The sequence below is a fragment of the Momordica charantia genome (genome assembly GCF_013281855.1).
Source record: "Momordica charantia cultivar OHB3-1 chromosome 1 unlocalized genomic scaffold, Mcharantia_2.0 BLBB01000001.1, whole genome shotgun sequence".
Lineage (NCBI taxonomy): Eukaryota > Viridiplantae > Streptophyta > Magnoliopsida > Cucurbitales > Cucurbitaceae > Momordica > Momordica charantia.
Genome location: NW_028275157.1, coordinates 19,577,188 through 19,603,971, shown reverse-complemented (window position 1 = coordinate 19,603,971; position 26,784 = coordinate 19,577,188). Strand labels below are relative to the sequence as shown.

Sequence of the window (26,784 nt, the reverse complement as noted above, 5' to 3'; positions counted from 1 at the left end):
TTGTTTAGAACTATGTTCAGAATTGATTTTTATTGTTTGATTAAAATTAGATGCAAAGATAAAATTAATATTATACACCCGTGGCACACGCAGAGGAATGTGTCAGAACAACGTGAAATTACAAAACCGGGCACGGGTGAAGTGTGGAAAAGTATGATGGTGGTGGTGATTTTCTTGACTTTTTGTATTACTCAACAACCCCTTTGCATTTTCTCTAGTTTGGTTGCTAGCCAACCTCATGATTCACTCTAGTTCTATATATGTAAATTTATAAAAGTAAAAGAGAAAAAATTAGGGAGTTTTTTTTTTTTTTTTTAAATGAATAATTGGATTAGTATTTTTGATAAGAATTGGACAATCGGTTTAAAATGATGTAACTTTTTGGTGGTGTAATTATATATGATTGAGATACGATAGAGGGGATGAGATGAAAAGTGGAGGGGCAAGTTGCATTTACTTTGACTCCGATTATAGGATGTTGAGTCCCCTACCGGCTACCGCCCGCCCCCTTGTGAGTTCTGAGAGAATGAGATGGATGGATGCCCTGCCCCACTGGCCACATCCATCCTTTTTGGTGGAGTAAATGTAAAACCACAACCACAAGCAACCTCTCTCTCTCTCTCTCTCTCTCTCTCCCTCTCCCCCCTTATTCTCTCTCCAAAAACCCTAACCCCGTTGGAAATCTGCAACCACCGATGTCGATGTCCATTTCCATTTCCATTTTGTGGGTTGTTGAATGAAGGCCAAGGCGTAGCGCTCTCTAAAATGGACTTTTTGTGATTAGCACAAAACCCTCTGCGTTTGAAATTTCTGTGTGGTGTGGTCTCAACCGGTACGTGTGGCATTGTTTGGTTTTGATTTGAATTTTAGTGTGGTGATGGATTCTGGCAGTAGCGGAAGCATACAAAGCTCCAGCGGTGGCGACGAAGAGTACGATTCACGCGCACAGGGGATCTCTGGTTTCTTAAATAATCCGCCAACGCCAAGGCAGCATGTCGGTCCCATGGCCAACGCTAGCCCATGCCCAGTACAGCCTCAAAACCCTCATTCCATCTTCGACCCTTTCTCCAACTTCTTCCATCCCAATTTACCAACTCCATCAAACCAACAACAAAATTCCCTCCTCGATCTCCACAACGCCTGGCCCAGAAACCCCATCCAAATCCCCGCCTCTTCTTCCTTTGTCCAAGTCCCGGAAGTTCCACGCCCTTTAGCAACTCTGACCAGTGACCCAAGCGACGTGGTTCATACTACTCCCGCTCCCAACCCCGGACCCGTCCGGAACCCAAGGAAGAGAAGCCGAGCCTCGAGGCGCGCCCCAACCACCGTTCTCACCACGGATACTTCCAATTTCCGAGCCATGGTCCAGGAATTCACAGGGATTCCCGCGCCTCCCTTCACGCCCGCATCCTCTAATTCTAATTTCCCCAGAGCCCGCCTCGATCTGTTTGGCGGCACCTCCACCTCTTCCCCTCCTTACCTACTCCGACCATTCCCTCAAAAGCTTTCCCCCTTTGCCCATCCCACTCCCACCACTACCTCAATTCTCTCCTCATCATCCCAATTTCTCCTCCCCAAACACAATCATCTACCACTACCAACCATGAACCCGATTTTCAATCTCCAACAACCCACCACCACCCACAACTCCAACATTAATCTCCTCGGCTCCCACCTTCAAGTTTCTGTCGACAGCAGTGCACCACACGCAACGGAGAATCGTAACCCCCCGCACCATCTCCCTGAAGACTTCCTTAGTGGGAATGGGAATATTCTGCCGACGAGCTGGGGCAGTACTGCCGGAGGAGGAGGAGGAGGACCACCATCGTCCGATCAAGCTCTATTTAGGACTATCAATGCCAAATACTGTAGCGGTACTACTAAACTTAACAACAACTACTCGGCTTCTTCTTCTTCGGATTTTCATGGAGATCATAAGGGGTCGGACATCAATAATAATGTCACCACTAGGACTGAAGGTATCATAGAATCTTGGATTTGTTCTTCTGATTAATTACCCCCATCCAATCAACAAACCCAAACGAAAACTGCTTCTGCTTACACATGAAATTAAATTAACCTTCCTGTTTGTTCTCCCCCAATTTTATGTACATATAACATACAACACTTCCATTTTGAATTTACCTTTTTTTTTTTGTGTTTACTTTCCCATACGCGTTTCTCTTCTTACACATTCCTACTAATTAATGAATATTTCTTTTTGTTTCTTTTTAATAATGGAAATAGAGGGCCGGTCAATTAGGTTGGTTCTGGTAAACAACTATAAATCCATTAAACAGTGTGCCTAAGCCTTCCTCGTACCAGCTCTACATTCTGAAATGAAACCTCAATGCTTGCGTTGCACCTAATTAATCTTATTTGAACTCAATAACCCATTGCCTTCTCTAGTGTTTGTCTCCTTCTCTCTCTCTCTCTTACACAAATGAAACGAAAGAGTTTCTTTTTTATGAAAAGGGAACAGTTTCCAAAATTGTGGAGTGATTGGAGGCGAGATTTGAGGAAGGTGAAGCCGCCATATAATCTGTCAGTGATCTTTAGAACGAGTAGATTTTAATTACGGATATTGCATTCATGTGTGTCAATAGTACCTATCATGTTTTGTTTTTCCCTCCCCTAATTAATGGTTATTCAAGGTACATAAATTCATGCAACTTAATTAGGTTTTTATTTTAGTGTGTGTAATATACGGCTATAAGCTGCAGCTGAGTCCGCAGCCAGGACTGGAAACCAGACGCGGATGATGTGGCGCCCCAAATTTTCATTGATGCCTCTGGTTTTAAGACAAAAAGTACCACTTTTTCGCTGTCTAACCTTTTCTGACTACGCACAAACTATGAGAGTTTCGTTTCTTCACCCACGAAATATCTACTATTAAATGTTTGATAATTAAAAAAGATAAATATAAAAATAAAGATTTTTTTTTCTAAATAATAAATTATTAATTTTTTACAAATTCTTCCCAATATAAATATACAAATCAAACCTCATTGTGTTTAGTAGAGCGGATAATAAATGGGATTTGTAGCTAGTAGTAATCCTAATAAATAAATGGAAATCTAGATGTAACTGATCTTTGAATATGGAGGGATATTTATAGTATATGTATATGCATACGATTAACAATTTAAAGAGAACTAAAAAAGTGACCTTGGGATCTATGACATGGAAATTCGTGACGCAGAAACACCAATTTCGAAGTTGGTGTGTCCACAGGAAATGGGTTTCTTTTATTTAATTTGTGTGATTCAACTATCATTATCTTTATTTTGTGTTTCCCCCTCGTTTTCATTCACCATTTCAAAAATTTCTGATCCCCATTTGTAATGTTGTGGCGGAAATTGTTGGTCTGGATTTTGATTGGAAGAAGGCATTTGTCAAATCAACGCATTTAAAGTATTCGTTAAGTTTCAATAATCAACCACATTTTAATACTTATTATTTCATAATCATAATTAAGTTCGTACTCCATTCAATTACCATAGCTACATTATACCATCTCAACAATAACACATCTTACATGCTTGAATTTCCCAGATAATATATATTCGGACTTCACCCAAGTTGTTATTAAATTTGGTCGGTGCAAAACTTTGTTGTGTTTTGCTAGAAAGGCCCCACTATAGCCTAACTTTTTGGCAAAATATATCCTATGCTATGCTCCATAATACTTATTAGTAACTAGGTTTTTTTATGTAATGAAATTTGTTAACATAAATCAACTATAACATTAAATTTTTATTATATTAATATATTTGAACACATAAACCGGCCAACTTGGCCATTCCACTTTAAAAATGAATTTTGGTAATTGATTGGTGAGATTTTGTTAGTGTGAAAAATGTGTTAAGTTTTAGATGCAAAGTAGCATTATTATAGTGACATGTTCATGTATCTAACTATCTTAATAAGACAATTATTTAATATTAAATTTAACTTTTTGTTAAAACTTTAAATAAAGTAACCTAGGTTGAATGGAAATATACTTTATTTTCGAGCCTTTTTGTTTTTGGTAATGAAATTTTATGAAATGAAGACATATACACATATTTTCCATATTTCCTTAAAATATAAAGTAACCTAAGTTGTTAAAATCGACTTCCTAATTGACTAAATTAAAATCTGTGAGGTTGCGATTAATTAAAGGGCACTAAAGTAACGATCCAATGAGATAAGAATTAATAATTTGATAGAATTGTAGATGGACAAGAATTAGGCTGATCCAAAAGGGAGGGTACAGGAAAATGGGTCCATTCAATAATTTGATTAAATAGATATGGTGTTAATTGAGAATGGCAGGTGAACATCTTCATAAGAACCGTGTTGTCTGCCACCACCATTTCATTTAATTTCCCTCCACCTTACACTTCAAATCTGCACCACATATTATAATTTTTATTGTCTCAAATAAAGCCCATAATTTATTTGGAATCTAAGTTTTATATAACTAGATTTGATACTACTTTCTTTGTTTAAAATATTGTTGTTTTCTCCTTGGATTAGTATGGTGATATTTACCAAAAGATTTTTGTATTAATATAAATGTTGTCTTTGCATATAAGTCTAAAATCTTTTTTATTTCTAATAAATCTGGGACTTGGCTTCCATACTTTATTAACAAACTCTGTTTCAAGCTTTTTGGTTGCTGCAATTGACATAATATTGGGTAAAAAATAAACCCATTTTATAATGAATATATTTAATAATAATGAGATACAAGCCAGGATGTATGTTTTATAATGAGATTGCATTTAATTCTTGTTTTTAATATATGTATTTATTTATTAATTAAATAACTCGTTCTGTTATGCGTGTCTATTTTCCCACCTCAAATTTGGCAGTTCAACAATTTGTCCAAAGTTTAGAGTAAAAAACGAAGAAAAATACCGTAAATTTAAAAACAGACAAAAAAAACAATATAATTACGAAATGACCGTAACTTTGGTATGATTTTAAATTGAGGTTTAAGAAAATGTTAAAGCAATCTCCATGACGTGGCAAAGGGGTTACTTGGGGGAGGATATATATATATTAGATTATTATCATTAAAGAGCTGAATAATTTGGCTTTTTGTGTCCTCCATACGCTAATTGCCAATGATGAATGGTCTTCCCCAACTGCAAAATTTAGGCACAAAAGTTTCATTTGATCATAATGAAGCGTTAATTGTGTTAATTCTCGATGGGTTAATAGCATAACCCTTTTCAAAAGACAAATGCTTTGACCACATGTCTTTCCAAATATATCAATAACCCCATTTGATCATCATCACACTCACATGCATCATATATATATTTTGTAATTTCTCATACAACTACTCATCTAATAATTTTTATGAATCAATAGAGACGAAATTCTTCCAAGTAGAAGTTATATAAAATAATTAATTAATAGGAAAAGAAAAGTATAGATTATTTTGAAGGGAAGGGTAGACAAATTAAGGTGGTAATTTAGGAGGAGAAAAGGGAGAGCTACAGAAATAAAGATTCGAATATCTGAGAATTGAGGGGGACTTTCAGTATGATCTGATTGGACGCCACGGAAAGGAAGTGACTGCTTTCGGTGACTCATTTCCCAATATTAAAATTCTGTTATTTTTATATAAAAAAATATGGAAATCATACCCCCTCAAATTATCCCTCTTTATTACGTTACATTACATAACATTAGAAGCTCAGTAAATATTATTCCCTCTCCGACTCCAACCAGGCAGAGAGGAGAGGATGCTCTGTTTCGGTCCGACGTCGTTTTCGGGGACGATGGTGATATATATCAGCTTGATGTCACGGTTGCATCAGATGGGCCCCGCGTCCAACCCAGCGGGAAAATCCACGTAAGGCTACTGTCTGAATTCTGAATCTGATACTGATAAAGCCGAGACTCAGAGATACGATCACATGCTATCGGTTGCAGCAACGCTCCCCCACGTGCAGCTGCAAATTCCCAGTCCCTCCCAATATGCCCACGCATCTGACCATTCTGCATCCGCCAGGCCCAGCAATATACACTTTGGGCTTTCTCCTAGTGTTGGGCTCACTATTGGGCCGGGCTAGGCCTCAATCTCGGGAACGGCCCAGTGCTGTTGACTCTGTTTGGACTTTCAAACGGTTCGCGTGTGCTACATTCAAAAGTTTCGTTGGTCCCCAAATATAATATAGAATCTAATTATCTTCTGTTTTGTTATTTGGTTTACATTATCCAAAAATAAATGTACGAGACAGATACACAACAGATAGAAGTTAAGAATATGTAGTTTTCTAAAATCTATTAGAAAAATTGGATAGCATATAATATAAGAGGGACTGAGGGGAGGATGCAATATAACTTATAAGTTATGACATGTAGCATCCAGGAGTTGAAAAGTCTGTGAAGATGATGAGCTCCCAAGTTCCAACACTAACAGAGGTGTGGATGGAAGCATATTCCTTGCTCCAAACCTACTCCACCCCCAAATTATTTGGGTGTATATTAACAATATTTTTCTCAACAAATTAAAAAAATTGCGATGCTTGTTTTTTCCAAACATTTATTTATTTTTACTAATTAATAGTTTAATTTACATTGAAATACATTTTCTAAAATGATTCAAATTTCAAACTGATAATAGTACAGTTGGGGTTCATGAAAGCATCATATTCCTTTTTTTTTTTTTTTAAGTAAAAAGCATCCTATTCTATTCTAGGCTTGTAGCATATATTATATTTTGTTATTTTTATTAATGGGACCCATTCACAACCCTAACCTTTCCTTCAATTGCTCCATTCTTGTAGCAAAATTTTCTTTCGTCAACATTTTTCTGTCTGTATTCTCAGAACATCCTTCCCAGTCCTAACCGGATGAGTTTTTGATTAAGATGCCATGACGAAATTATATTTATTGCACAGCAATAAAAATAAATTAAGATTTAGAAATTGTGCATGCTTTTGGGTCCCAAGCTGCACCATCACCATATCAGCCAATAGCCATCTTCTTCACTTCATCCTTCCCACACGAGTCACGTGGCAAGCACGACGCGCAAGGCAAGACCAAGACTCCCATATACTTGCGCTGCGGCAGAGTCAACCCCTGCGCTGCAGCAGCTGAGGAACAACAAAAGGGGTCTTTCCGGAGAAGTAATAACAGCAGGGATTCCAAGATGAAATCTGAAGCAGCCACCTTGATATTGGTCAATTTAGCTGCTATAATGGAGAGGGCCGACGAGTCCCTGTTGCCCGGAGTCTATAAGGAGCTTGGGGCGGCTCTCCACACCGATCCCACTGGCTTGGGTTCCCTTACTCTCTTCAGATCTATGGTTCAGTCTTCTTGTTACCCATTAGCCGCTTACTTAGCCGTCCATCACAACCGTGCCCATGTCATCGCTCTTGGTGCCTTCCTCTGGGCCGCCGCCACTTTCCTCGTCGCCCTTTCCTCCACATTCTTACAGGTCTTCATCTCTCTCCATTAATCTCCAATAAAATCTTGCTTCTTCCAAGATGATTAGGATTCAAGGGGTTTTCCTAAATTTTGTCCGTTTCTGTATCACACTCTCGAATTAGAAGATCCATGTAAACTCAATCATTATGAACTTCAAGATGGATGTAAATTCCATACTTTTGAGTGCTACTACTATTGTTAATTCTATACATGCCAGGTTACTCACTTAAATGGTTCCAATTTGATGTCCATATTTAGGTGGCAATTTCCAGAGGTTTAAATGGAATTGGTCTTGCCATTGTGATACCTGCCATTCAGTCTCTTGTTGCTGACTCGACCGACGAAAGCAACCGTGGCTTGGCTTTCGGATGGCTACAACTAACAGGAAACCTTGGTTCCATCATTGGTGGGCTTAGTTCTGTATTAATAGCCTCCACATCTTTCATGGGGATCCCGGGATGGAGAATTGCCTTTCATCTAGTTGGACTGATAAGTGTCTTAGTTGGTCTTCTAGTATGGCTTTTTGCTAATGATCCACGCTTTTCTGAGATTGATGGAAGAGTTAAGGATCAATCACGAAAGCCATTCTGGTCAGAATTGAAGGATCTAATAAAAGAATCAAAGTCAGTTCTAGGAATCCAATCCTTCCAGATAATTGTAGCTCAAGGGGTTGCAGGGTCATTTCCATGGTCCTCTTTGTCATTTGCTCCTATGTGGCTTGAACTCATAGGCTTTTCTCACGAGAAAACAGCATTCCTATGGACTCTCTTCATAGTTGCTAGTTCACTTGGTGGTCTTTTCGGAGGAAGAATGGGGGATATCTTTGCAAAACGCTTTCCTAATTCAGGAAGAATAGTTCTATCTCAGATAAGCTCAGGCTCTGCCATCCCTCTTGCAGCAATTTTGCTCCTGGTCTTGCCCGACGATCCATCCACAGCATTCTTGCATGGACTGGTCTTGTTCATAATGGGTTTGAGCATCTCATGGAATGGCCCAGCAACTAACAAGTATGTGTCTTCATCAACTAGAACTAAATTAATTTACTGCACATTACAACTTCGTATGATATGATATGCAATCTCATTCACTTTCCATGCCACCCTAGGAATCATACTAATCAAACAATGAACATTTTCGATGAGGATTAAAGGGATAACATAACCAAATTGCAACTAGTACAAGCTTTGCTGAAATTTTGCCCCAAATGTCCTTAGTGATCAATGGTCTTATGTCAACTAGTCTTTCTGCAACATAGTTTTTGTATTACTTTACCTGTGATGTTAATTGGAGTACACAGTCCAATATTTGCAGAAATAGTCCCCGAGAAGTCCCGCACGAGCATCTATGCTTTAGATCGATCATTCGAGTCGGTACTATCGTCCTTTGCTCCACCTGTTGTTGGAGTTCTGGCTCAGCATGTTTATGGATATAAACCAGTTGTCAGAGGATCATCGGACTCTGTCCAGATTGAAACTGATAGAGAGAATGCAAAATCACTAGCCAGGGCACTCTACACAGCCATTGGCATTCCAATGTCACTGTGCTGTTTTATCTACTCTTTCTTATACCGCTCGTATCCAAGAGACCGAGAGCGTGCAAGAATGCATGCCCTGATAGAATCTGAAATGCTGCAGCTTGAGGCAAGCAATTTGCCTTTCCATGAAGGGGACAGTCGGTTTCTGATTTCAGAGGCTAAAGATCTTAACAATAAGGATCAAACGGAGATTGACCTAATGTATGGAGTTGAAGACAGTCTTGATTTAAACGACAATGATGAAAAACATCTTCTTCAACACCAGCTAACATTTTCTGATTTGAAATGATAACTTACAGCAAATAACTTTCGAGATCGTCGGCGAAATTTTGATCAACATGATCCATTCCAAAGCAGCATTTGAGTTCATCTCCTTTGGAACTTTATACGAAATATAATTTGTGTAATTATGCTTATTATCTTACCTTATAGTCACTGAAATTACGAATATACAAGACTTGAGGCTGTTATAGAGAACAAATTAGTTCAGTTCAGGTAAAGCACACAGCGAAAATTATACTGATCTTTTAAAGCGAAAACAGATAATCAAAACAGAGAAATAATTTTAGCCTTTGAGGTTTTGACTGCACGTTTGACCAAGTAAATGTTGAGCTTACACATGTATTGGGCCTTGGCTTGAGTTTGTGAGGATTGGCCCTTCAGAATAAACTATGAATGTAAAAGGAATGCAATATATATATAAACAATTTTCATCAATCCCTATCGAGGCACGTGGCAATCTCTCACAAGTTCAATGTCAAAAATCTAGCAATCTTGCAGTATGGGTATATGTATATGGTCCCATGGTAGAGTAGAATGAAGCAACAAAGTGAGTCAACGGCTCTTAGCTTAGTCCTCAACTCCATAGACATCTGCCTGGTTGATTCTCTGAGGCCTATATTTGGATGCGGTCGTTTGGGCCCTTCTTTTGTCGTTTTGGATTCTAAATTCTAATCAATGGCTCAGGATCATTTATTAGAACTCTTCATAGCCTCCATCATATAGTTATCTTTCTGTGGAACTCTCTATTTGTTATCTTCGTAGAAGTATAGACGGGTCCACGATGAGGTTCACAGCGATCCAACAGTAAAAAATTGCTGTTATTCTTAAGTTTCGTTACTTCATAAATTCACTTTCCACCTCTGATATTTACTGCAAAGTAGAAACGAAATTAATTGGTGAAACTCGTTTTGAACTTGAGAAATCACTGCTAACATGAACTTAACACATCAGTCATGAGTTCAAATCTCCACTCCACTTATTGTGTTAAAAAAAATTTCAAAAAATCATTCCCCTAAAACTCATTCTTATTTTGTATTCTACACATTTTCAATAATTATTTTATAACTTTTGATATTTTTCCATTTATATATTAATAAAATTTATAAATTTCTTCTTAACAATTTTGATTTTATTATAAAAGATTAAAATTTTCCATTTAACTTCACGTTCTATTTTCATTGAGTCATGAGCGTCCACAGAATAGAGCAGTTTCAGTGGCAAGCGAGTCATACGTAGGGCCCAAAACTTAGGATCCTCGTTTGGGTCCCGGATTTACAGCGTGACCGGTGAATCCGGTGGGCCCCTCCGCAAAACAAAAACAGAAATTATATATTCTCTATGCGAATTAATGGTGGAGTTAGTGGCAAACATAATAGTTAAATAATATATCATACCATAAACAGTAGTTGATATTGAATTTATCAGAATATTACATATGGAAATAAACCGCAAACTTTTAACAGCATAGGCGGTAGAGTTTCACTGCTTGAACCTTAAAGGAATGAAGTTATATCTTTTCATCTACGTTGGTTAATATTATAATTAGAGTTAGTAGTAAAGTTTAAAACTTTCACAGAGAATGTGAAGGAATGAAAAAATTTACATTCTATTTTTTTTTTATACATATATGACTTTTCACATCTAAAATTTAGAAAGATTAATTAAAGGAAAATGTTTAAAGCCTATTATTTCTTCTTATAAATTTTTTAATCTTAGGTAGGGTTTTTTTCCTTCCTTTGCTCCATTTCGAATCGATTCACATATTAAGAGTGTCAATTTAACCATAGCTTACTAAAATATCTATGGATTCAATTTCCCGTAAAATATACATATACACATTAATAGTTAATCATATGGATCAATAATTATCTAGAAAAATAAAATGTAAATCAATTACTGATCAATTAATTAAAGAAAGGTTGTAATTCAGTTGCATAATTCAGTTGCATATTGTTAAACGTGAAAGAAATATGTGGACATGTATTGGTATAAATTGGCTAATTAAGTTTTATCCTTGAAAAGAGAAAAGTTAAATTATAAGTCTAGTTTACGACTTTTAAAGTTGTGTCTAATAGATCTATGAATTTTAAGTCTCTTTATTTCAAAAGAAAAAATAATAATGAAATAGATAAAATAATTAAATAAGTTTTTCAACTTTTAATTTCATGTCTAATAGGTCCCTAAATTTATAATTTTAGGTATAATATGTTTTTGATCTTTAGACATTTTTTAAATTCTATAGATATATCTAAGATACACAAATGATATTTGCATTTAGTAGTTCTACTAATTTTTCAAAGTGTAGGTGCTTTTGCAAAGAAATCCACCAAGGTCAAAGAGTTTGCAGCTAAATATGACAGTTGGTTCTTTCAACATTACTCAATTCTCCATGTGCCAAATTTATTTATTTTCTACCTTTTAACAAATAGTTTGTTAAACATAAAATTGAAAGTTTAGAAACTTATTAACCTTTAAATTTATGGATTAATTCAAACTTTTTAATTAGGTGATTAAATTGGTAATTAAGAAAAAAAAAAACCAAATGGTTGGTGGGAGAGAGGAGTTAAAGATGAGCATTAAAAGTAAACTCTCCAAGCATTCAACCAAATGGTCTCCGGTCTCACAGTATAATGGACTAATGGGTGGCAGCTCACGATGTCGACGCCTACCAAGTTCGCCCGTATGCATTTAGTCAAACCCTGGGTCAAACAGTCCAAAAACACCCACTTTTCTTCAACTTCAAACCATTCAAAAAAATAAAAATAAAAATAAAATTCTAGATCTGTACAAATTCCAATAAATATTAATGACACCATGTCTATATATATATTATATTAATGACACAACCCTCGTAGTTTTATTTTGTCTATTTTGAAAAGAAAAAAAAAAACCCAAATAACTTTAATATTATTTTCTTGAAAATTTGGCATGGGGTTATAAGACCTAAATTTATGCCCACTAATTTATCTAACCATCTTTGAAAAATTTATAACTTTATAAAGTAAATTGATTTGATTAGTAGAAGAAATGTGAGGTCTAAATTTTGGACCTTTGATTTAAAGTAGATACTATTCTTTGTTTAAGTATTAATCACTCTTGAATACTTGAATATGCACTCAAAAAACTAATTGAACCAAATTATACAATAGTCTTAAATAGACATTTGATATATGTATTTTTTTTTATGTTCATTCTAGTATTTATAGTTTGAAAATTATTTTGATTCTTATGTTTTAGTTTTTGTCATTGATTCATCTCCTTTCAAAATGTTTGTTTTGGTCCATTTACTTTTAAAAATATTCCTTAATTTTGTCCCTTTATTATTTTTTTAATGTTATCTTTTGGATCATAATTTCAAAACGACACTATATTAAAAATAAAACTAAAATTTTTATTGAAATGTAGTTATAGCTCTGTATTAAAGAGTTTTATTATGTATATAGGGCATCTTAAAATTTTGTGAATATATACTAAATCATTTTTTAAAGTACAAAGGCAAGAATGAACGATTTAGAGTACATGACTTAAATGAACAAAAATTAAAAGTATAGTGACAAAAATAAACATTTTGAGTAATTCCTACATATTTCCCTATACCAAATATTGTAGGATCAAACGATTGCTCTGTAAAATTAATTAAGATACATGTAAGCTGGCTCAAACATATAAAAAAAAATAACCAATAAACAAGAACCAAAAAATATTTGCATCTACTAACTAAATTAGCCAACATTACAAAACCTTGTAACTTTCAAATTCTAATGGCTTTTATGTAAGAAAGGGGACCATCCTCTAAGCCATGAGTTTCAATTTTACGAATTTTGATAGTCACAATCATTTGCCACAGTAGAAATTTTAATATCCAACTTCAAGATAAAAGAAAAATGACGTCTTTTATCTATATTCATGTGGGCACAAAATAACTTACTTTCTTTTTTAACTTCAATCTAAAAAGTAAAAACTACTACATTTGTGAAGTAAGCACATCATCCTCAATCATAATACATAAACTCAAAAATAATGAATGCATTATATTTGATTTCTTTTTTTTTTTTTGGTTGAACTGTCTGAGATTAGGCAAGAACCAGTAGCCTTAAATTAATATTCCCTATAATTCCTGTATTATACTTTCTCTATTTTTTTTCTTTACGATCTTAGGTTACAAATAAGAGAGAAAAAAAAAACTTTACCATCAATAAAGGGAGCCATTATTTGTCTGCTTAGCATAGTCGGCTGTGTATACTTCAATGAACCAAAAAGAAATCGAAAAGATGATAGTTAATTTAAATTATTAGTTTAATGTGTAAAAAGAGATGAGCAAAGATGCTAATGTTTTCAAAATAATTGATCACGGAAAGAGATGGGAGCAGGCAGCCACGAGACAAGTGAAAACGCGTAGACTAAAAGCGCTTCCTGTTATGTAAATCCTTGCTTTCTTTGCTACTTTCCATGTGACGCTGACCTATTTAAAATTATATTCCTACTCTCACTCCCCACCCTCTTGCATTGAAATCCCCTCTCTCCTACTTCTACTTCACTCACCGTCACTCACTCTCCAGATTCTCCATCCCAATTCAATCAAAATTTTTATGTTTAAACCCCAAACCAATCTTGCAGAGGAGAACCCAGATTTCAGAAATGGCTCGATTTGTGAATTTCGGAGCCACGACCAGGAGGGTATTTCTGCTCTTTCTTGTTTTGGTTCTGTTTGCTGCGGCTTCTCTGCTATGCGTTTGCGCCGAATCTGAATCGAGAAATGGAGAATCGATACGGAGAGGAAGAAGAATTCTGCAGGAGGAGCAGCCGAAGAAGAAGAAGTCCGGCGATGCCTTGCCCACCAAAATCCAGAACAAGGTCATTAAAGAGTCCACAACAAACCAGACCAAGCTCATTAAGAACAGTTTGTCGTCGAAGAACAAGACCACTCTCGGCAAAGCTGCGAATTCGACGAAGCCGACATCCGGCAGCATCATTTCGAAGGTTGGGATTAAGAAACTCAATTCCACCGGCAAGCTCCCAAAGCTAAATTCCACATCGAAATCCTCCAATTCTACCAAAACCAGTTCGTACTCTGCCAAGAAATTCTCAGATCTACCCAAATTAAGCACATCCAAGAACAAAACGACGACGCCCACTTCCCCAAAACAGTCCCAATCCCTTCTCGACAAAGCAAAAAAGGACCAGAAATCAGAGAAGAAACCAATTCAGGAGAAACCCAATAAACAAGGGCAGGCAAAAGCAAAAGCCAGTTGGATGGAGGAAGATGAAGACGATGACTTAGTGTCGGAATTCAGAGATCTGCCGACGAAATTTCAGGAGAGTGTGATCCCAGACCTGGCGAAAATCTCTTCCAGTTCCAAGGCTTACATTACGAAAGCCAACAAACAAATGACAATGGGATTCAAACCCATCGTGGGCAACAAGTACGCCTCCACCATCGCTTCCCTAATCTCCTTCGCGTTCATTTTGATTCCGTTAATCTTGGTTAGTCTGTTATTCAATCGAATCAAGGCTTATTTCTCGCTCCAAAAGCTCCTCATATTCATCCAAGTCTACCTCTCAATCTACTTCGGCATCCTGTGCTTATCCTCCCTGGTGACGGGGCTGGAGCCCCTCAAGTTTTTCTACTCTACTTCGCAGTCCACGTACATGTGTTTACAGGTGATGCAGACCCTAGGATACATCTTGTATCTGCTGCTCCTGGTGATGTATCTGGTGCTGGTGTTCTCCACCGATTGTGGGCTGGGCTCCAGGATGCTGGGCCTGGCCCAGACCTTCGTCGGGTATGCCGTCGGCCTGCATTACTACGTGTCGGTGTTCCACAGGATGGTTCTGCACCAGCCGCCGAGGACCAATTGGAAAGTCCACGGGATTTACGCCACGTGTTTTCTGGTCATCTGTGCCTTGGCCGGGGCCGAGAGGAGGAAGAAGGCTTACTTGGAAGAAGGCGGGGCAGAGGGCAAGAAAAGTTGATTTGATTACATACATCATAAATGTGATACTTATTTTTTGTTTTACCAAATATTTATTGGCTGCGACCAAGAATAATCTTGTTGTTTTTGAGTCTCTTACTTTTTCGTCGGGCAGTGGCAAAATGAAAAGAACGGGTGCCAATTGCCAATGCAAAGATGGAACAGCAAAAATGAATATGAGTTTAATTTCTTTATCGTATTTTGGTACTGGCAAGATTCGAAGGTGAAGCGGCAGTAAGAGTGATTTTGTCTGTTTCAGGAGGTGGGAAAAAAGTGGTGTCGGTGGCCGCGACGCAACGGAGAGGGAAAAATTTGTGCTCTGGGTTGTTTTAATTTATGAATATATGCAGCACCGACTTGTTTTATTAAGGGCAGCGAGAGCGTTGAATGCGACTTGGGCAGGTTGTTTCTTTCTCGAAATTGGTTCCCAATGCCATTTTATCTCCAAATTGGCTGTATTGGCATTTATAGCACCCACTTGTACCTGCACCTGCACCTTGTCTACGTACGTTACCTTTTCCCCATGTCAACAATATGTGGCCTCTAAATTTAACCTCTAACTCTAAAGATGTTTGCTTTTAAAAATATCTTATACAGTGTCGGGACGGCTTGGGGAAATTAAATATGGGTACAAGTTTTACATTAACGGGGAGGAAGGTTAGCAGTTGCGGTAGGATGCAAATGATGTTAATTTCGCAACGTCAAAGCTGACCATGGGGCATAAATGAGGGATACTTTCTTATACTACACAGATCATATATCACCACATTAATCCTGATTTAGAATCATCAGTATTAAACAATTATTTATAGAAACCATAGAAAGTTGATATTACAAGGAAGCTAAGAATTATTTAACAAAATTAATTCAGATATTCCAAAAATGCTAATAATTTTTTCTAGCTAGAAGTTGTCAACTCATTGTTGCATGAAGTAATTTAACTTGAAAAATAACTCAATACCATGTACTCACCTCGTGTAAAAAATAGCTAATACTAATATAGTCGTTGCTAATGAATTCTTAAACTAAAAAATTGTTCGATTCTTGTGCAATCTGTCTTAAATTTTAAGTTCAAGTTGAATGAGAGTCAAATAGAGACATTTGAAACTGAACCAAGTCAAATTTCTCTAATAGAGAGATAATGTTTAATGGAGGATTAGGTGCTAATTGAATCTGCCCCAAGAAGTATAAGTTTATATCTTTTGTCACCACTTCCTCATCTACACGTTTGTGTTGTCCTTATCCGGAAATTTTGGAATCAGGCTAAGGGATGCTATGCTGTTGCAAATAACATAGAAAAAACATCTTCCAAGTTTCAAGATCTATTAATATTCCCTCTATTATTTATTCTTTACTACCTTTTTAATGGTCATGTTGATAATTCTTATTTAACGCCATTCAATTATCATTTCACTTCTTTCGTTGTCATCTTTATAGTTTATACAAATTCACAATTGACAACTACCACAAAACAATTTGAACCCCATTCTATTGCTATACAATTGAATTTTATTGCAGCGACAGATTAAATTAATCTAAGGCTTAGTCAAAATATTGCAAGTGCTTGTCAATAATAACTAAATGAAAAGATACCAGGTTGACGAATAAAACAATGTCATGTGTCCAAGATATCCTCATATATAGTAATAGATCATAGTAACAAACTTAATCTAAAATTAGATTATAATAACAGTATTGATTACTTGAGCCATAAATATTTAATATTTAAGATAAAGTTGACAAATAAAACAATATCATAGTGGCCAACCTGAGTATTAACTCAGCAGTAAATATATTTATTTATTTTTTTTAGGTGAGAGGTTCAAATCTTCGCACACTATATACTAAAAAAAGTCGATATATTGTACAGATCTAGGAAAGTTTTTTAATAATGTTAAATCACTATTCTTTTTATTACAACATATTTGGGGTGAGGTTTAAACCTCCAATCTCAACGATTATGAGTAAATATCTTAAGTTTTTTAATAATATTAAATCACTATTAAATTTATTCATGAGACATAAAATTAAAATTTCATGAATCTATCAACACTTTGAAAAATTTTTTATGATGAAAACAAGAAAGGGGAAATGGGCAAAAGTTGAAGGCCCAAATGAGTGGGTGAAAGAGGTCCATATAAAGGGGTATTTGTTGGGGGCCCAAATTGGTGAAAGAGAAACAAACAGAACTGCCACTGGTGACTGGTCCCCCACCCGTTGGTAAGCCAACTCTGGACTTCACCATTTGCTGCGCATTTTGAGATTGAATGAAAGGGACATCGCTTCAAGATTCTCCTGAAATCAAACATTGCCCCTTCCGACTTCCACTCCATTCTTTCACTTTCTTTCTTTCAAATCTCTTTATTCATTTATTATTCATAACATAAATTTAAATATATACATTTTCAAACTCAAGCCAAGGCCAAAGCCCAAGTCTTCCTCTCTATTCCTTTTCCTTTCCACCAGCTTTCATTTTTTCCAATAACATCGCATCTACTTATAATTTATCCAAAAAAAAAAACAAAGAAAAGAAAAAAATCTGAAGCCAAACCCAATCCAACCCAACAGGGACATTACAGAGGTCCATCTCACAACGTAAGAGTTTGTCTTCTTCCTTACATAGTGCGCTGCCTGCTGCCTCCTTTGTCCCACCTTCCACCTTCCTCTGTCGAGTGCTTCCCTTTATTTACCCTCTTCAACGCTCCCATCCATTTTTCTTCCCCACTTTTATTTCAATTTTTAGCAACCTTTTCACAATTCATCTGTCCCTTTTTTTTCTTTTCCTTTAAACAATTCAGTTCTGTGTTACTGTCTTAAATTGATAACCCAATTGCACGCCACTCTGAAACCATTTAAATACTACTTCTTTCATAATTTATATAACCAACTTTATTAACACATATATGCTCGTCAATTTCAGCATTCTTAATTTACATGTATATATAGTTCAACTTCATTGTTTGCATGTGACCTAACCAGCCGGAAAGGTTGAAGTTCAACTACTTTGTTTAAGATTCAACTGTCAACAACCAATGAATTTAATTAAGGAGGGGAAAAAGTGCCAATTATCATGAGCTTAATTTAGTTATTATAGTATCTTACTTCTTTTCTAATCTCTCATCCCTATATTATATTTGTTATTTGTGTGATTACTTAAAATATACCAACTTTGAAAAAAAAAATTAAATCGATAAAAACAAAAAAGACAAACAAAAAATTCAATTTCCAGGACCAACCATAAACCATGTCACGGTTTCCTATTCAGAAAGGTGCAAACTTGAGGCTGTCTATCAACCCAAACAAACTAGATTTGGCAAAGAATTGAATTCTAAAAGTGCAAGATTTAGTCCTTCCAATCTTGGAATTATGCTCCCAAATTATAGAACTTTCCATTTGGGTTTTTATTTTTCCCCATTTCCCAAAAATCTCCATTGCATTTTCATCAATATAACAAAAATCCAGAAAATACTTAGATTACCTGACCTATCTCCTTGCTTACCAACTCTGAAATATTGAAAACTTGTTATTTTTTATCTTAATTGTCATGATGAGCACAAAATAAGTATTTTGTATAAGAATTTAAGTTTTCTCCAATTTAAAATGGGTCATTTGACTCATTTAAGTCGGCAGAAATTATTCAATACATTATTATAGCGGAAAAGTATTCCCGTTTATTAACAGGCAATAAATAAACTTTGTAAAAATAAGTGTGCAAAATAGTGGCCACCGAGGCAGTGCCGTGACAAGAACAGCTAAAGAAAGTACTTGGGTTGGCCGTTCTCCATTTATTTTTTTTTCCATTTGTTATTGGCACAGAATTGAAGTTTTAGAAGATTTGGGGACATTTATGTAATTTCATCTTCCTCGATTCAAAACGGTAAAATGACAGGCGTGTAAGGAATGGGCCAGCCCGGGAAACTAAAAGGAAAACCGTAATAATAATTGGAAAAATTGGGAGTGGCCCACTGGGCCCATCTTATTTTCTCCAAACGCTATCCCGAAGACCAATATTCTCACGCGCTCTCGGTCGCGGTCGTCCTCTACACCCACTTTTAGTGCGAGGCTGTGACACACTCTCACGTGTGACATCACAACTGTACGTCAGAATCCCCACTGCTGCGCGTGGGATATTTTTTGTTGTTTGTGGAAAATTAAATATTTTAGCATTGACAGCGTTTAGCTATTACATTGCGAGATCTTCTTGATTGTCGGAATCTAAACGCCCAAACGTCGTCGTTTCGCCCGCCACCGGCACCGTCTACTCTCCTGCTTCTCTCTCTCTCTCTCTTCTCCCGTCCTCAGTTTTTGTAGCAGAGAGCTCTGAATCAAAGCAAACCTTCCTGTTCACCAAACCAAAATTTGAATTTTTTCAATTTCTTTATAAGTTTTTCTTTTCCTTTCCTCGTTGTTGCTAAGGATTACAAGCTTGTTTACTCGCGCTCTGGCTTATTGGAAGCAGCTTTTTGCTCCGAGGTATCTCCTCTGGACCTGCTATTTCTTTGTTTTCTTATTTTGCTTCCCCAATGTCTGGAAAGATATATATTTGAATCCCAGTTGCTTCTTTATGTTTTTTTCCCCCTTGTAATTTCTTCTCCTTCAAATTCCAATCTTCGTTTGGACGCTTCTTTTTCTTCTTTTGTCTGGGCATGTTCTTTTGGTTGTGGGTTTTAATTTTTATCGTTTTTATTGTTTAAAGCTGTCGCCTTCAGATCTGTGTACGCAGAACAAGCAAAACTATACAGATATGCTACAATCAAGTTGGTTGCTTTTTGAACTTGTTTCTAAAATCTTGGGTCAATTTCACTCTTCTTTCAAGTACAATTCATTTTCATTGCCGAAAAGTAAAGCCACCCAATTCTTCATTGATCTGAAAAGCTCCCCGATTTACATAATTTCGTTTTCACCTGTGATGATGGCGTCTTATCTTGAATGGCTCGTTTTGAGAAGTGGGGGCTCTGATTGAACGTGGATTTCTAATTTCCATGTCGATCCATTTGGAAAAAAATCAACTTTTGATTGCGGTTGTGTTTTGAGTTTAACTCGTTATAGTCTTACAAGATTAGCCTTAGAGTGATAGAGCCTTGTATATGTTTGGAACTTATATAGCAGTAATCGATGCAGCCTTCTAATTGTACGGTATGCTCTAGAATGTAATTTAGTGTTCTGTCAAAATCTACTCCATTTCCGTAGTTGCGTATGAATGTTAAAGATCGTGTATGTTCGTGATGATAATGAACGAGACAGAAAATCCGGCTGCTTGTAAAAAAAATTGAATGTTACTTGCTGATACTGCTTATTTGGTTTAGGTGAATTGTTGTCTGTCCAATACTTTGCTAACTTCTTATATTATTTGCAGTTTTGGAGATTTGAATTGGTCCAGCCCAGTAATGAGACTTTAGTTGTTGCCCTTCCGATAATTATTTAGTCGATAATGGAAAAGGTATCTACGGACTGTCCTTATCCAGGATGTTTCTTTTGTGTCATGAAGGAAGGAAATCCAAGTAAGCGGAAAGCAAGTATCCTGAAATTCTTTAGAGAGCTTCCTTCTCAGGACGATGATGGTCAAGTTCTCCCCATTAGTGGCCTTTGGAACACAGCCATGGCACATCCTAACGATCCTGAATTTATCGAATTGGGAATATTTGAATGTATGTCTGCACTTATATGGAAGGGACTGAAAAATCGCCGCTGGCTTTCTCACGACCAAAATATTTACATTCCATATTATGCAGCACATATCATTGGATCCTACACCATGAACATGGAGGAGTTTGCTGAAAGTGCTGTGCATGCCGGGGTAATTCCACCGCTAGTTGAACTTCTGAGGGGAAGATTGACTTGGGTTGAACAGAGGGTAGCTGTTCGTGCCCTCGGACATCTGGCTACATATGCAACTACTTTCCCTTCCGTGGCTAGCCACACTGAGATACTCGAGCTCTCAATTCAACTGGCAATGAGTTCTCTTGAAATTGTTTATACTCACTTTTACCAGTATGTGGACAGAAGGCTCAGTTATCATTGTGATCTGCTCACTCGTGGAATGGGAGGGGTCGAAATGGAATCCAGGAAAGCAGAGGAATGGGCTAGTCAGTTACAGTGTTGGTCCTTACAACTCATCAACTGCTTTGCATTTAAACCCGAGTTTCTTCCAACTATATGCAAGCCCGAATTCCTAGTAAAGCTACCTGGAATGTGGGGCGGTCTCGTTAATGAAAATTCACCTGCTGGTATTGGTTTATTAAGAACAATCTGCCATCACAAGCTTGGTAGGGCACCTGTTGCTAGCTGTCCGAGTATTATCGAAGCCTTGTGTAACATTGCCCGCTCTTCGGATGATTGGCAGTCTATGGCTATTGACTGTCTAATGTGGTTGCTTCAGGATCCAAATACAAGTCATAAGGTTGGATATCCTTCTCTCTTTGATTTTCACAGTAGAGCAATGACCTTGTTGAAAATAAATGTCTAGGAAACGATGTATTTTGTTTTTCCATGTTTTGTGTGATTATTTGCGACACAATTTGAATTGGTTCAGCGAACACTAGAAGAGGTAAATTGCTAATTAACTCCAAGAAATATTTGGCAACTTAACTACCATAAAACTCGGTTTCGTCAACTGTTGTCGGTGATGCCAGATAGCATAATGCTCTATCTGTTCCTATATTGCTTTCTTGGTATTTTACTATTTTGCAATGTGATCCAAAAGCTATTAGGATCTTCAAATACAGATTGCATTTAACATATTAAGCCCATTAGATCGGAAGTCTTTCACATTGAGTATGTGCTAAACCGTGCCATCATGTTCCCAGGTGATCGACAAAGCCGCACCTGCACTTCTGGATCTTGCAGAGATATCATCTCTGGGTGATCACAGAAAACTGGGGGAATCCATAGTTAATGTTCTTCAAGAATGTGTGCAATCACAAGGGGCTGGACGCAGTTCGATCAACAGCCGTACAAAGGAACAGATTGAGGAACTACTAAAATCAAGGCAGAGACTCAAGTGGGAAAAGAACATGCCAAAAGAGGACCTTCGAATCAAACAGGCCGCAGCACTAGTAATCAAGCTCGAAGGAAATTCCATGTTTTCATCAGGAAATATATCTGCAGCTGCATCCAAGTACTCCGAAGCACTAGCATTATGTCCGATGAGATCCAAAAAGGAACGAGTCGTTCTGTACAGTAACCGTGCTCAGTGTTATCTTCTGTTGCAGCAGCCCTTGGCTGCCATTGGTGATGCCACACGGGCACTCTGTCTCCACAACCCTGTAAACCGTCATGCCAAAAGTCTTTGGAGAAGAGCTCAGGCATATGACATGCTTGGCTTGGCAAAAGAAAGCCTCTTGGATGCCATTTTGTTCATAAACGAGTGCTCTCAGTCCAATGATCCCGATCTTTCGTTAAGACAAAACAAGGTTCCTGACTACGCAGAACGACTTGTTAAGAAGCAGATGCGTGCAGCTTGGCTATTCAGGGAGGCAGCTATTAAACATGGCAATGTCCAATGTGAAGATGGCGCTGGGGATATCTATGGTAGAGAGACTGATGATTCTGAATGGGAGACAGCCAGTGAAAGTGATATAGGAAACGATGGAAGGGACGAAATGGGAGATGAAGAAGACGACGATGACGAAGACTGTGAATGGAAAGATGAAGATAAATATGAGTCAACCAAAGGTAACTTCCAACTCATCAATTCTGGGTAACTGAGAATTGCAATCTGTTGAATTCCAATTTCATTATATGTTTTTCAGTACTATTTTTTTGGATTTTTGTATAGAAATTTTGAATGAGATGTTGATGTGATATACAGAGATGAAGCATGGCTATAAAGTGCAGCTTGCTGAGAATGAAGCATAAATTAGAGGAATCACAAACTGAGTTGCAGGATCTGAAGAAGAAGTCATCTTTCAAATCATTGTTCAAAAAGTAAAACTTGATTTCCTTTTTGTTCTTACTAGTTTTCTTCTCTCTCATGGTTTCATTGCCCCCAAATTTAATTTTCAATCGAATCCCCAACTGTAGAAAATGAATTAGGAATGTCTAGATGATTTTCTCTCCCTTTTTTTCTTTCTTTCTCAGAGTGATTATAAGAGGTTTGTGTACATAGACAATTCCATGTGTTCTTTATTTTTAAACTGCAAATTCCAATCTTATCATTGATTTTCTTTCGTGAATGATCCAGATTCTTGATAATGATTCTGTCTGTAGATTTCTGTTTTTTGTTTGCCCGTTGGTTCTTTCATTCCCGAGAGGCGTCTATGTCGTTCGATGTGATTAACTTTTTTATTATAATTATTTATAGATATGCTATACAAAATTGTAAAGTTCTCACTTAACTAAATTATTCATGTAATTGCAATTTAGTCTTGGAAGTTATATTTTCAGCTAAAAGGTCGTAAATTGGGATCGAAATTCAACTTAGAATTACACCTCATAATTAAAACATGTAATTAAAATTCTTTAAACTTTAGATATTAAATAAAAGAAAATTGCGGGGTAGCAAAAGTCTTTTATGTAGTTCAAAATGTGTCACTCGCTTTTTTAAATTAAATATAATATATATTTTCACTTATATCAATTTAGATAATTATATAGCAGTATATTAGATAATCATATTAAATGTATATAGTAGTTAAATATATTATAAATATATATCATTTTGTAAAATTGTCATTTTATAATTAGATCGCTATTTAAGTGCTATATTTAAAAAAATTAAATGTAGTTGCAGTTTTACTAATTTTACTAAATGTTTTTGCTATATTTACAACTGCACTTTAAATCAATAAAAAATTAGTCATTACCTTAGAAAATTAAATTTAGAATTTAATCTAAAAACTACAATCAGATAAATACTGAACTTCGGTTGCGTATGAAATTATTCTCGTTAAGTATGAGCGTCTCGATTCTCTGTATGTGAAGTATGTGAATGTACTATAAAAAAAGGAAGGGAAAAAAAAATCTACAAATGTAAAATAATATTATATGAGGAAAATCATATTCTATTCCGACATATCGGCGCCGCCGTGGACGGTGGACCAAACGAGCTTGGACAGTGCGGCAAGCGCGACGTCGACGGCATCCTTGAACTGAAATTCCGTGGCGTTTGGGTGCTTATACGTCACTTTAGGAATCAAACTCACCACCTCCTCACGCATTCGCTTCACTTTATCTTTAGGAATCTTCAAAAGCTCCTCCTCGATCCTCTTCCTTCCATCCCCTTTCTCATCGATGTACACAGAATAATCCGTGGGCTCCGCCGGCAAATACCACAAATACTGTGTGTACGCTGTGTGCCGCGAGAAGAACACCGGAATGCAGCCGGCCAATATCGAATCGAACGTCGACCGCCGCGTGAACGAGTCGCCCGGCGCCTGCAAGCAAAATTCCGATTCGCTCATTATTCTCACCACCTGGCCCGGATCGTAGCATTCCTTGGCCCGCTCGCCCCGGCAATTCACCAGATTGCACCTCGACGGCATGTCGCACTGGCGTATGATGTCGTCCCGGACGGCGGCTTTCTCCAACCCCTTGCGTGGGGCCCCGATGAAGGAGAACAAGTGGGGCCGCTTCGACTGCCGAATCTTGTTCTGCCACGTTTCCATTTCGGCTGACGTGGACGGGTGGAAGTATGACGCGTACGGAATCCCAAACTGGTTCGACCCGGCCCATGGGTTTCGCTCCACGGTCAGCACGGACATGTTCTGGACAGCGTTTAGATTGAGCAAACAATTCGCCCCGAAGTCAGGCCCGTTGGCGTTCCTCATGAAATCCCAAGCGGTCCTACCAAGCGCGAGGAAATGATAGCGTTCATTGTGCTTCCGCCACGTGGGTTGAGTCTGAAGGTAGTCAACCAATCGAACGGCCAGCGCGTCGCGCTCCGTGATATTCGGCTCGCGGAACTTGCTGGAGGCGTGGAGCCCACCGTAGAAGGGGACGTAGAACAAATTGGCACGGTTGGGATCGCGTGTGCGACACGGGTGATTCTCCATACGAGCGTGAAAAATCATCTCCGCTATAAACTGGTGGGTGGCGAACCAGGTGTTCCCGGTGGAAAGTTGACGGCCGAGGCCGCGATTTGCCACGTGGGGACACATGTCGGTGTAGACGCTGAGGTGGCGGCAGTTATGGAGAAGGCGAACGTTGAACTCGGGCGGCAAGTCGTAAACGTAGACATATGGAGGTCCGTCGCAAGTGGGGACCACTACCAGCTGATTGTTTGTTTGGTTGTGGAAGTTTTGAGTTTCTCGAGGAACATTGTTGGATGAGGTTGGGAAACAAATGAGAAGCACGAGAAACCAAAGCATGAGAGAAAGAATAAGAAAGGAATTGTAATTGACGAAGGGCTTGATGAATGAGGAAACATGGGAGTTTCTGTTTTTAGGAATGGGAGTTGTTTGTTTCTTGGGAAACATGGCGGAGAATTCAGGAAACATGGAAGAAAAAGTAGAAGACAATTAGATCAGGAAAATGGATTTCTCAAACTAAGCTGTATTTGCAAGAAGGAAAATTAGCAGGAAGCTGCAATGAATATATTTAAGAGAGAGAGAAAAAAGATTTGATTTCATGCAAACAAAAAGAGAAAAGGAAAGAAAAGGAGGATATGAAGGTGACCGCGGGACACATCTTAATAAAGTATGTGAGCCGGTAGAAATTGCATAATTGACTAATCATACATAATAATAATATATGTTAAAAAATCAATAATGAAAATATGAAACCTACCTTATTATTATTTTAATTTAAATGTAGGTAGTTGCCCCGCATATATATAAGACACGATGGAATTTCCTGATATTAAAGACAGCTTAGCTTGTTGAACGGGAGCCACGGAACCTCACATGCGTTCTCCTCTTCATTCGTATTTAATAAAATGTTAAGAGTTTGGTGTCACGTCTACATTGCTTTAGTTTTCTAATAATAAAGTAAAGTAATTGTTAGAAACTTTGTAATTATTGTATGTATATATATGCTATGTATATATGTTATAATATATATTCAACCATGCCATGTGGAGATGGTGATCTGCCATTTGGAGGAGGCCATGTCCACGAGGGAGAAGAACTAGCTAGCTGAGAAAAAAGTTAGAATAGAAAGCAATTCTAATTAATTAAAGAAAAATATTTGACTTTTATCGGTATGGAGCAATTTTATCCTACCACGGTTAAATATTTTGATGAAGAAAAATGTAAAATATATAGTTTTTATAAATTTTTAATGGTGGTTAGAATAAAATTTAGTCCTCTATGTCAAAGAAATAAGGATTTTCCCCCGTTAAGGTTAACAATTAAAATCATGTTATGTTGTTAAGCCATGGAGTCGAGAGTTTGAGAGGTTAGTTGAAGTCTGGAAGATCCCTGCCGACACATTTTTGGTGGGTGTTCTCTTCTTTTGATACCGATAATAATTAACAACTACACCTACTTTTTATTGGGACAAATTAATTAAATTAGTGCAGTACAATGTGACTGGTAACTTATTAAATTACATCTCAAACTTTACTAACCATTAATTATAATTTAACAAATTCATATTAGTTTAGTTTTTTTTTTAATGTTTACCATA

At 37.1% G+C, this 26,784-nt stretch overlaps 5 protein-coding genes across 6 annotated transcripts; 4 read left to right on the top strand and 1 right to left on the bottom strand.

Annotated features, from left to right (window-relative positions):
• Nucleotides 1–448: 448 nt before the first annotated feature.
• LOC148213404 (uncharacterized) lies at nt 449–2,144 on the top strand. Its single transcript, XM_088127667.1, has one exon. It carries the CDS (start codon nt 878–880, stop codon nt 2,012–2,014), a length of 1,137 nt encoding a protein of 378 aa, XP_087983793.1. The 5' UTR covers nt 449–877; the 3' UTR covers nt 2,015–2,144.
• A 4,741-nt stretch (nt 2,145–6,885) lies between these two features.
• LOC111005375 (uncharacterized) lies at nt 6,886–9,546 on the top strand. Its single transcript, XM_022276851.2, has 3 exons — nt 6,886–7,441; nt 7,690–8,438; nt 8,729–9,546. Exons 1-3 carry the CDS (start codon nt 7,154–7,156, stop codon nt 9,252–9,254), a joined length of 1,563 nt encoding a protein of 520 aa, XP_022132543.1. The 5' UTR covers nt 6,886–7,153; the 3' UTR covers nt 9,255–9,546.
• Nucleotides 9,547–13,692: 4,146 nt separating this feature from the next.
• LOC111005976 (cell wall integrity/stress response component-like protein) lies at nt 13,693–15,588 on the top strand. The gene has a single exon (XM_022277704.2). The coding sequence runs from the start codon at nt 13,886–13,888 to the stop codon at nt 15,218–15,220; it is 1,335 nt and encodes a 444-aa protein (XP_022133396.1). The 5' UTR covers nt 13,693–13,885; the 3' UTR covers nt 15,221–15,588.
• A 3,812-nt stretch (nt 15,589–19,400) lies between these two features.
• On the top strand, nt 19,401–23,393 carry LOC111005699 (ARM-repeat/Tetratricopeptide repeat (TPR)-like protein). Of its 2 annotated transcripts, XM_022277302.2 has the most exons (4): nt 19,403–19,692; nt 20,576–21,619; nt 22,026–22,893; nt 23,030–23,393. In XM_022277302.2, exons 2-4 carry the CDS (start codon nt 20,651–20,653, stop codon nt 23,074–23,076), a joined length of 1,884 nt encoding a protein of 627 aa, XP_022132994.1. In that variant the 5' UTR covers nt 19,403–19,692; nt 20,576–20,650; the 3' UTR covers nt 23,077–23,393. The 2 variants fall into 2 exon arrangements, with proteins under 2 accessions (XP_087981291.1, XP_022132994.1); XM_088125165.1 differs by lacking the exon at nt 23,030–23,393 and having other exon boundaries at nt 19,401–19,692; nt 22,026–22,937.
• Nucleotides 23,394–24,036: 643 nt separating this feature from the next.
• Nucleotides 24,037–26,109, bottom strand: LOC148213403 (Exostosin family protein). Its single transcript, XM_088125167.1, has one exon. It carries the CDS (start codon nt 25,653–25,655, stop codon nt 24,222–24,224), a length of 1,434 nt encoding a protein of 477 aa, XP_087981293.1. The 5' UTR covers nt 25,656–26,109; the 3' UTR covers nt 24,037–24,221.
• Between the last annotated feature and the right edge of the window lie 675 nt (nt 26,110–26,784).

Excerpts from the sequence above, each read along its gene's own strand:
- LOC148213403 (XM_088125167.1), bottom strand. The coding sequence starts at position 25,655 with ATGTTTCCTGAATTCTCCGCCATGTTTCCCAAGAAACAAACAACTCCC.
- LOC111005375 (XM_022276851.2), top strand. The coding sequence starts at position 7,154 with ATGAAATCTGAAGCAGCCACCTTGATATTGGTCAATTTAGCTGCTATA. Across the intron at positions 7,442-7,689 it reads TTTCCTCCACATTCTTACAG|GTGGCAATTTCCAGAGGTTT; the intron begins GTCTTCATCTCT and ends GTCCATATTTAG. Across the intron at positions 8,439-8,728 it reads AATGGCCCAGCAACTAACAA|TCCAATATTTGCAGAAATAG; the intron begins GTATGTGTCTTC and ends TGGAGTACACAG.
- LOC148213404 (XM_088127667.1), top strand. The coding sequence starts at position 878 with ATGGATTCTGGCAGTAGCGGAAGCATACAAAGCTCCAGCGGTGGCGAC.
- LOC111005976 (XM_022277704.2), top strand. The coding sequence starts at position 13,886 with ATGGCTCGATTTGTGAATTTCGGAGCCACGACCAGGAGGGTATTTCTG.
- LOC111005699 (XM_022277302.2), top strand. The coding sequence starts at position 20,651 with ATGGAAAAGGTATCTACGGACTGTCCTTATCCAGGATGTTTCTTTTGT. Across the intron at positions 21,620-22,025 it reads ATCCAAATACAAGTCATAAG|GTGATCGACAAAGCCGCACC; the intron begins GTTGGATATCCT and ends TCATGTTCCCAG. Across the intron at positions 22,894-23,029 it reads TAAATATGAGTCAACCAAAG|AGATGAAGCATGGCTATAAA; the intron begins GTAACTTCCAAC and ends TGTGATATACAG.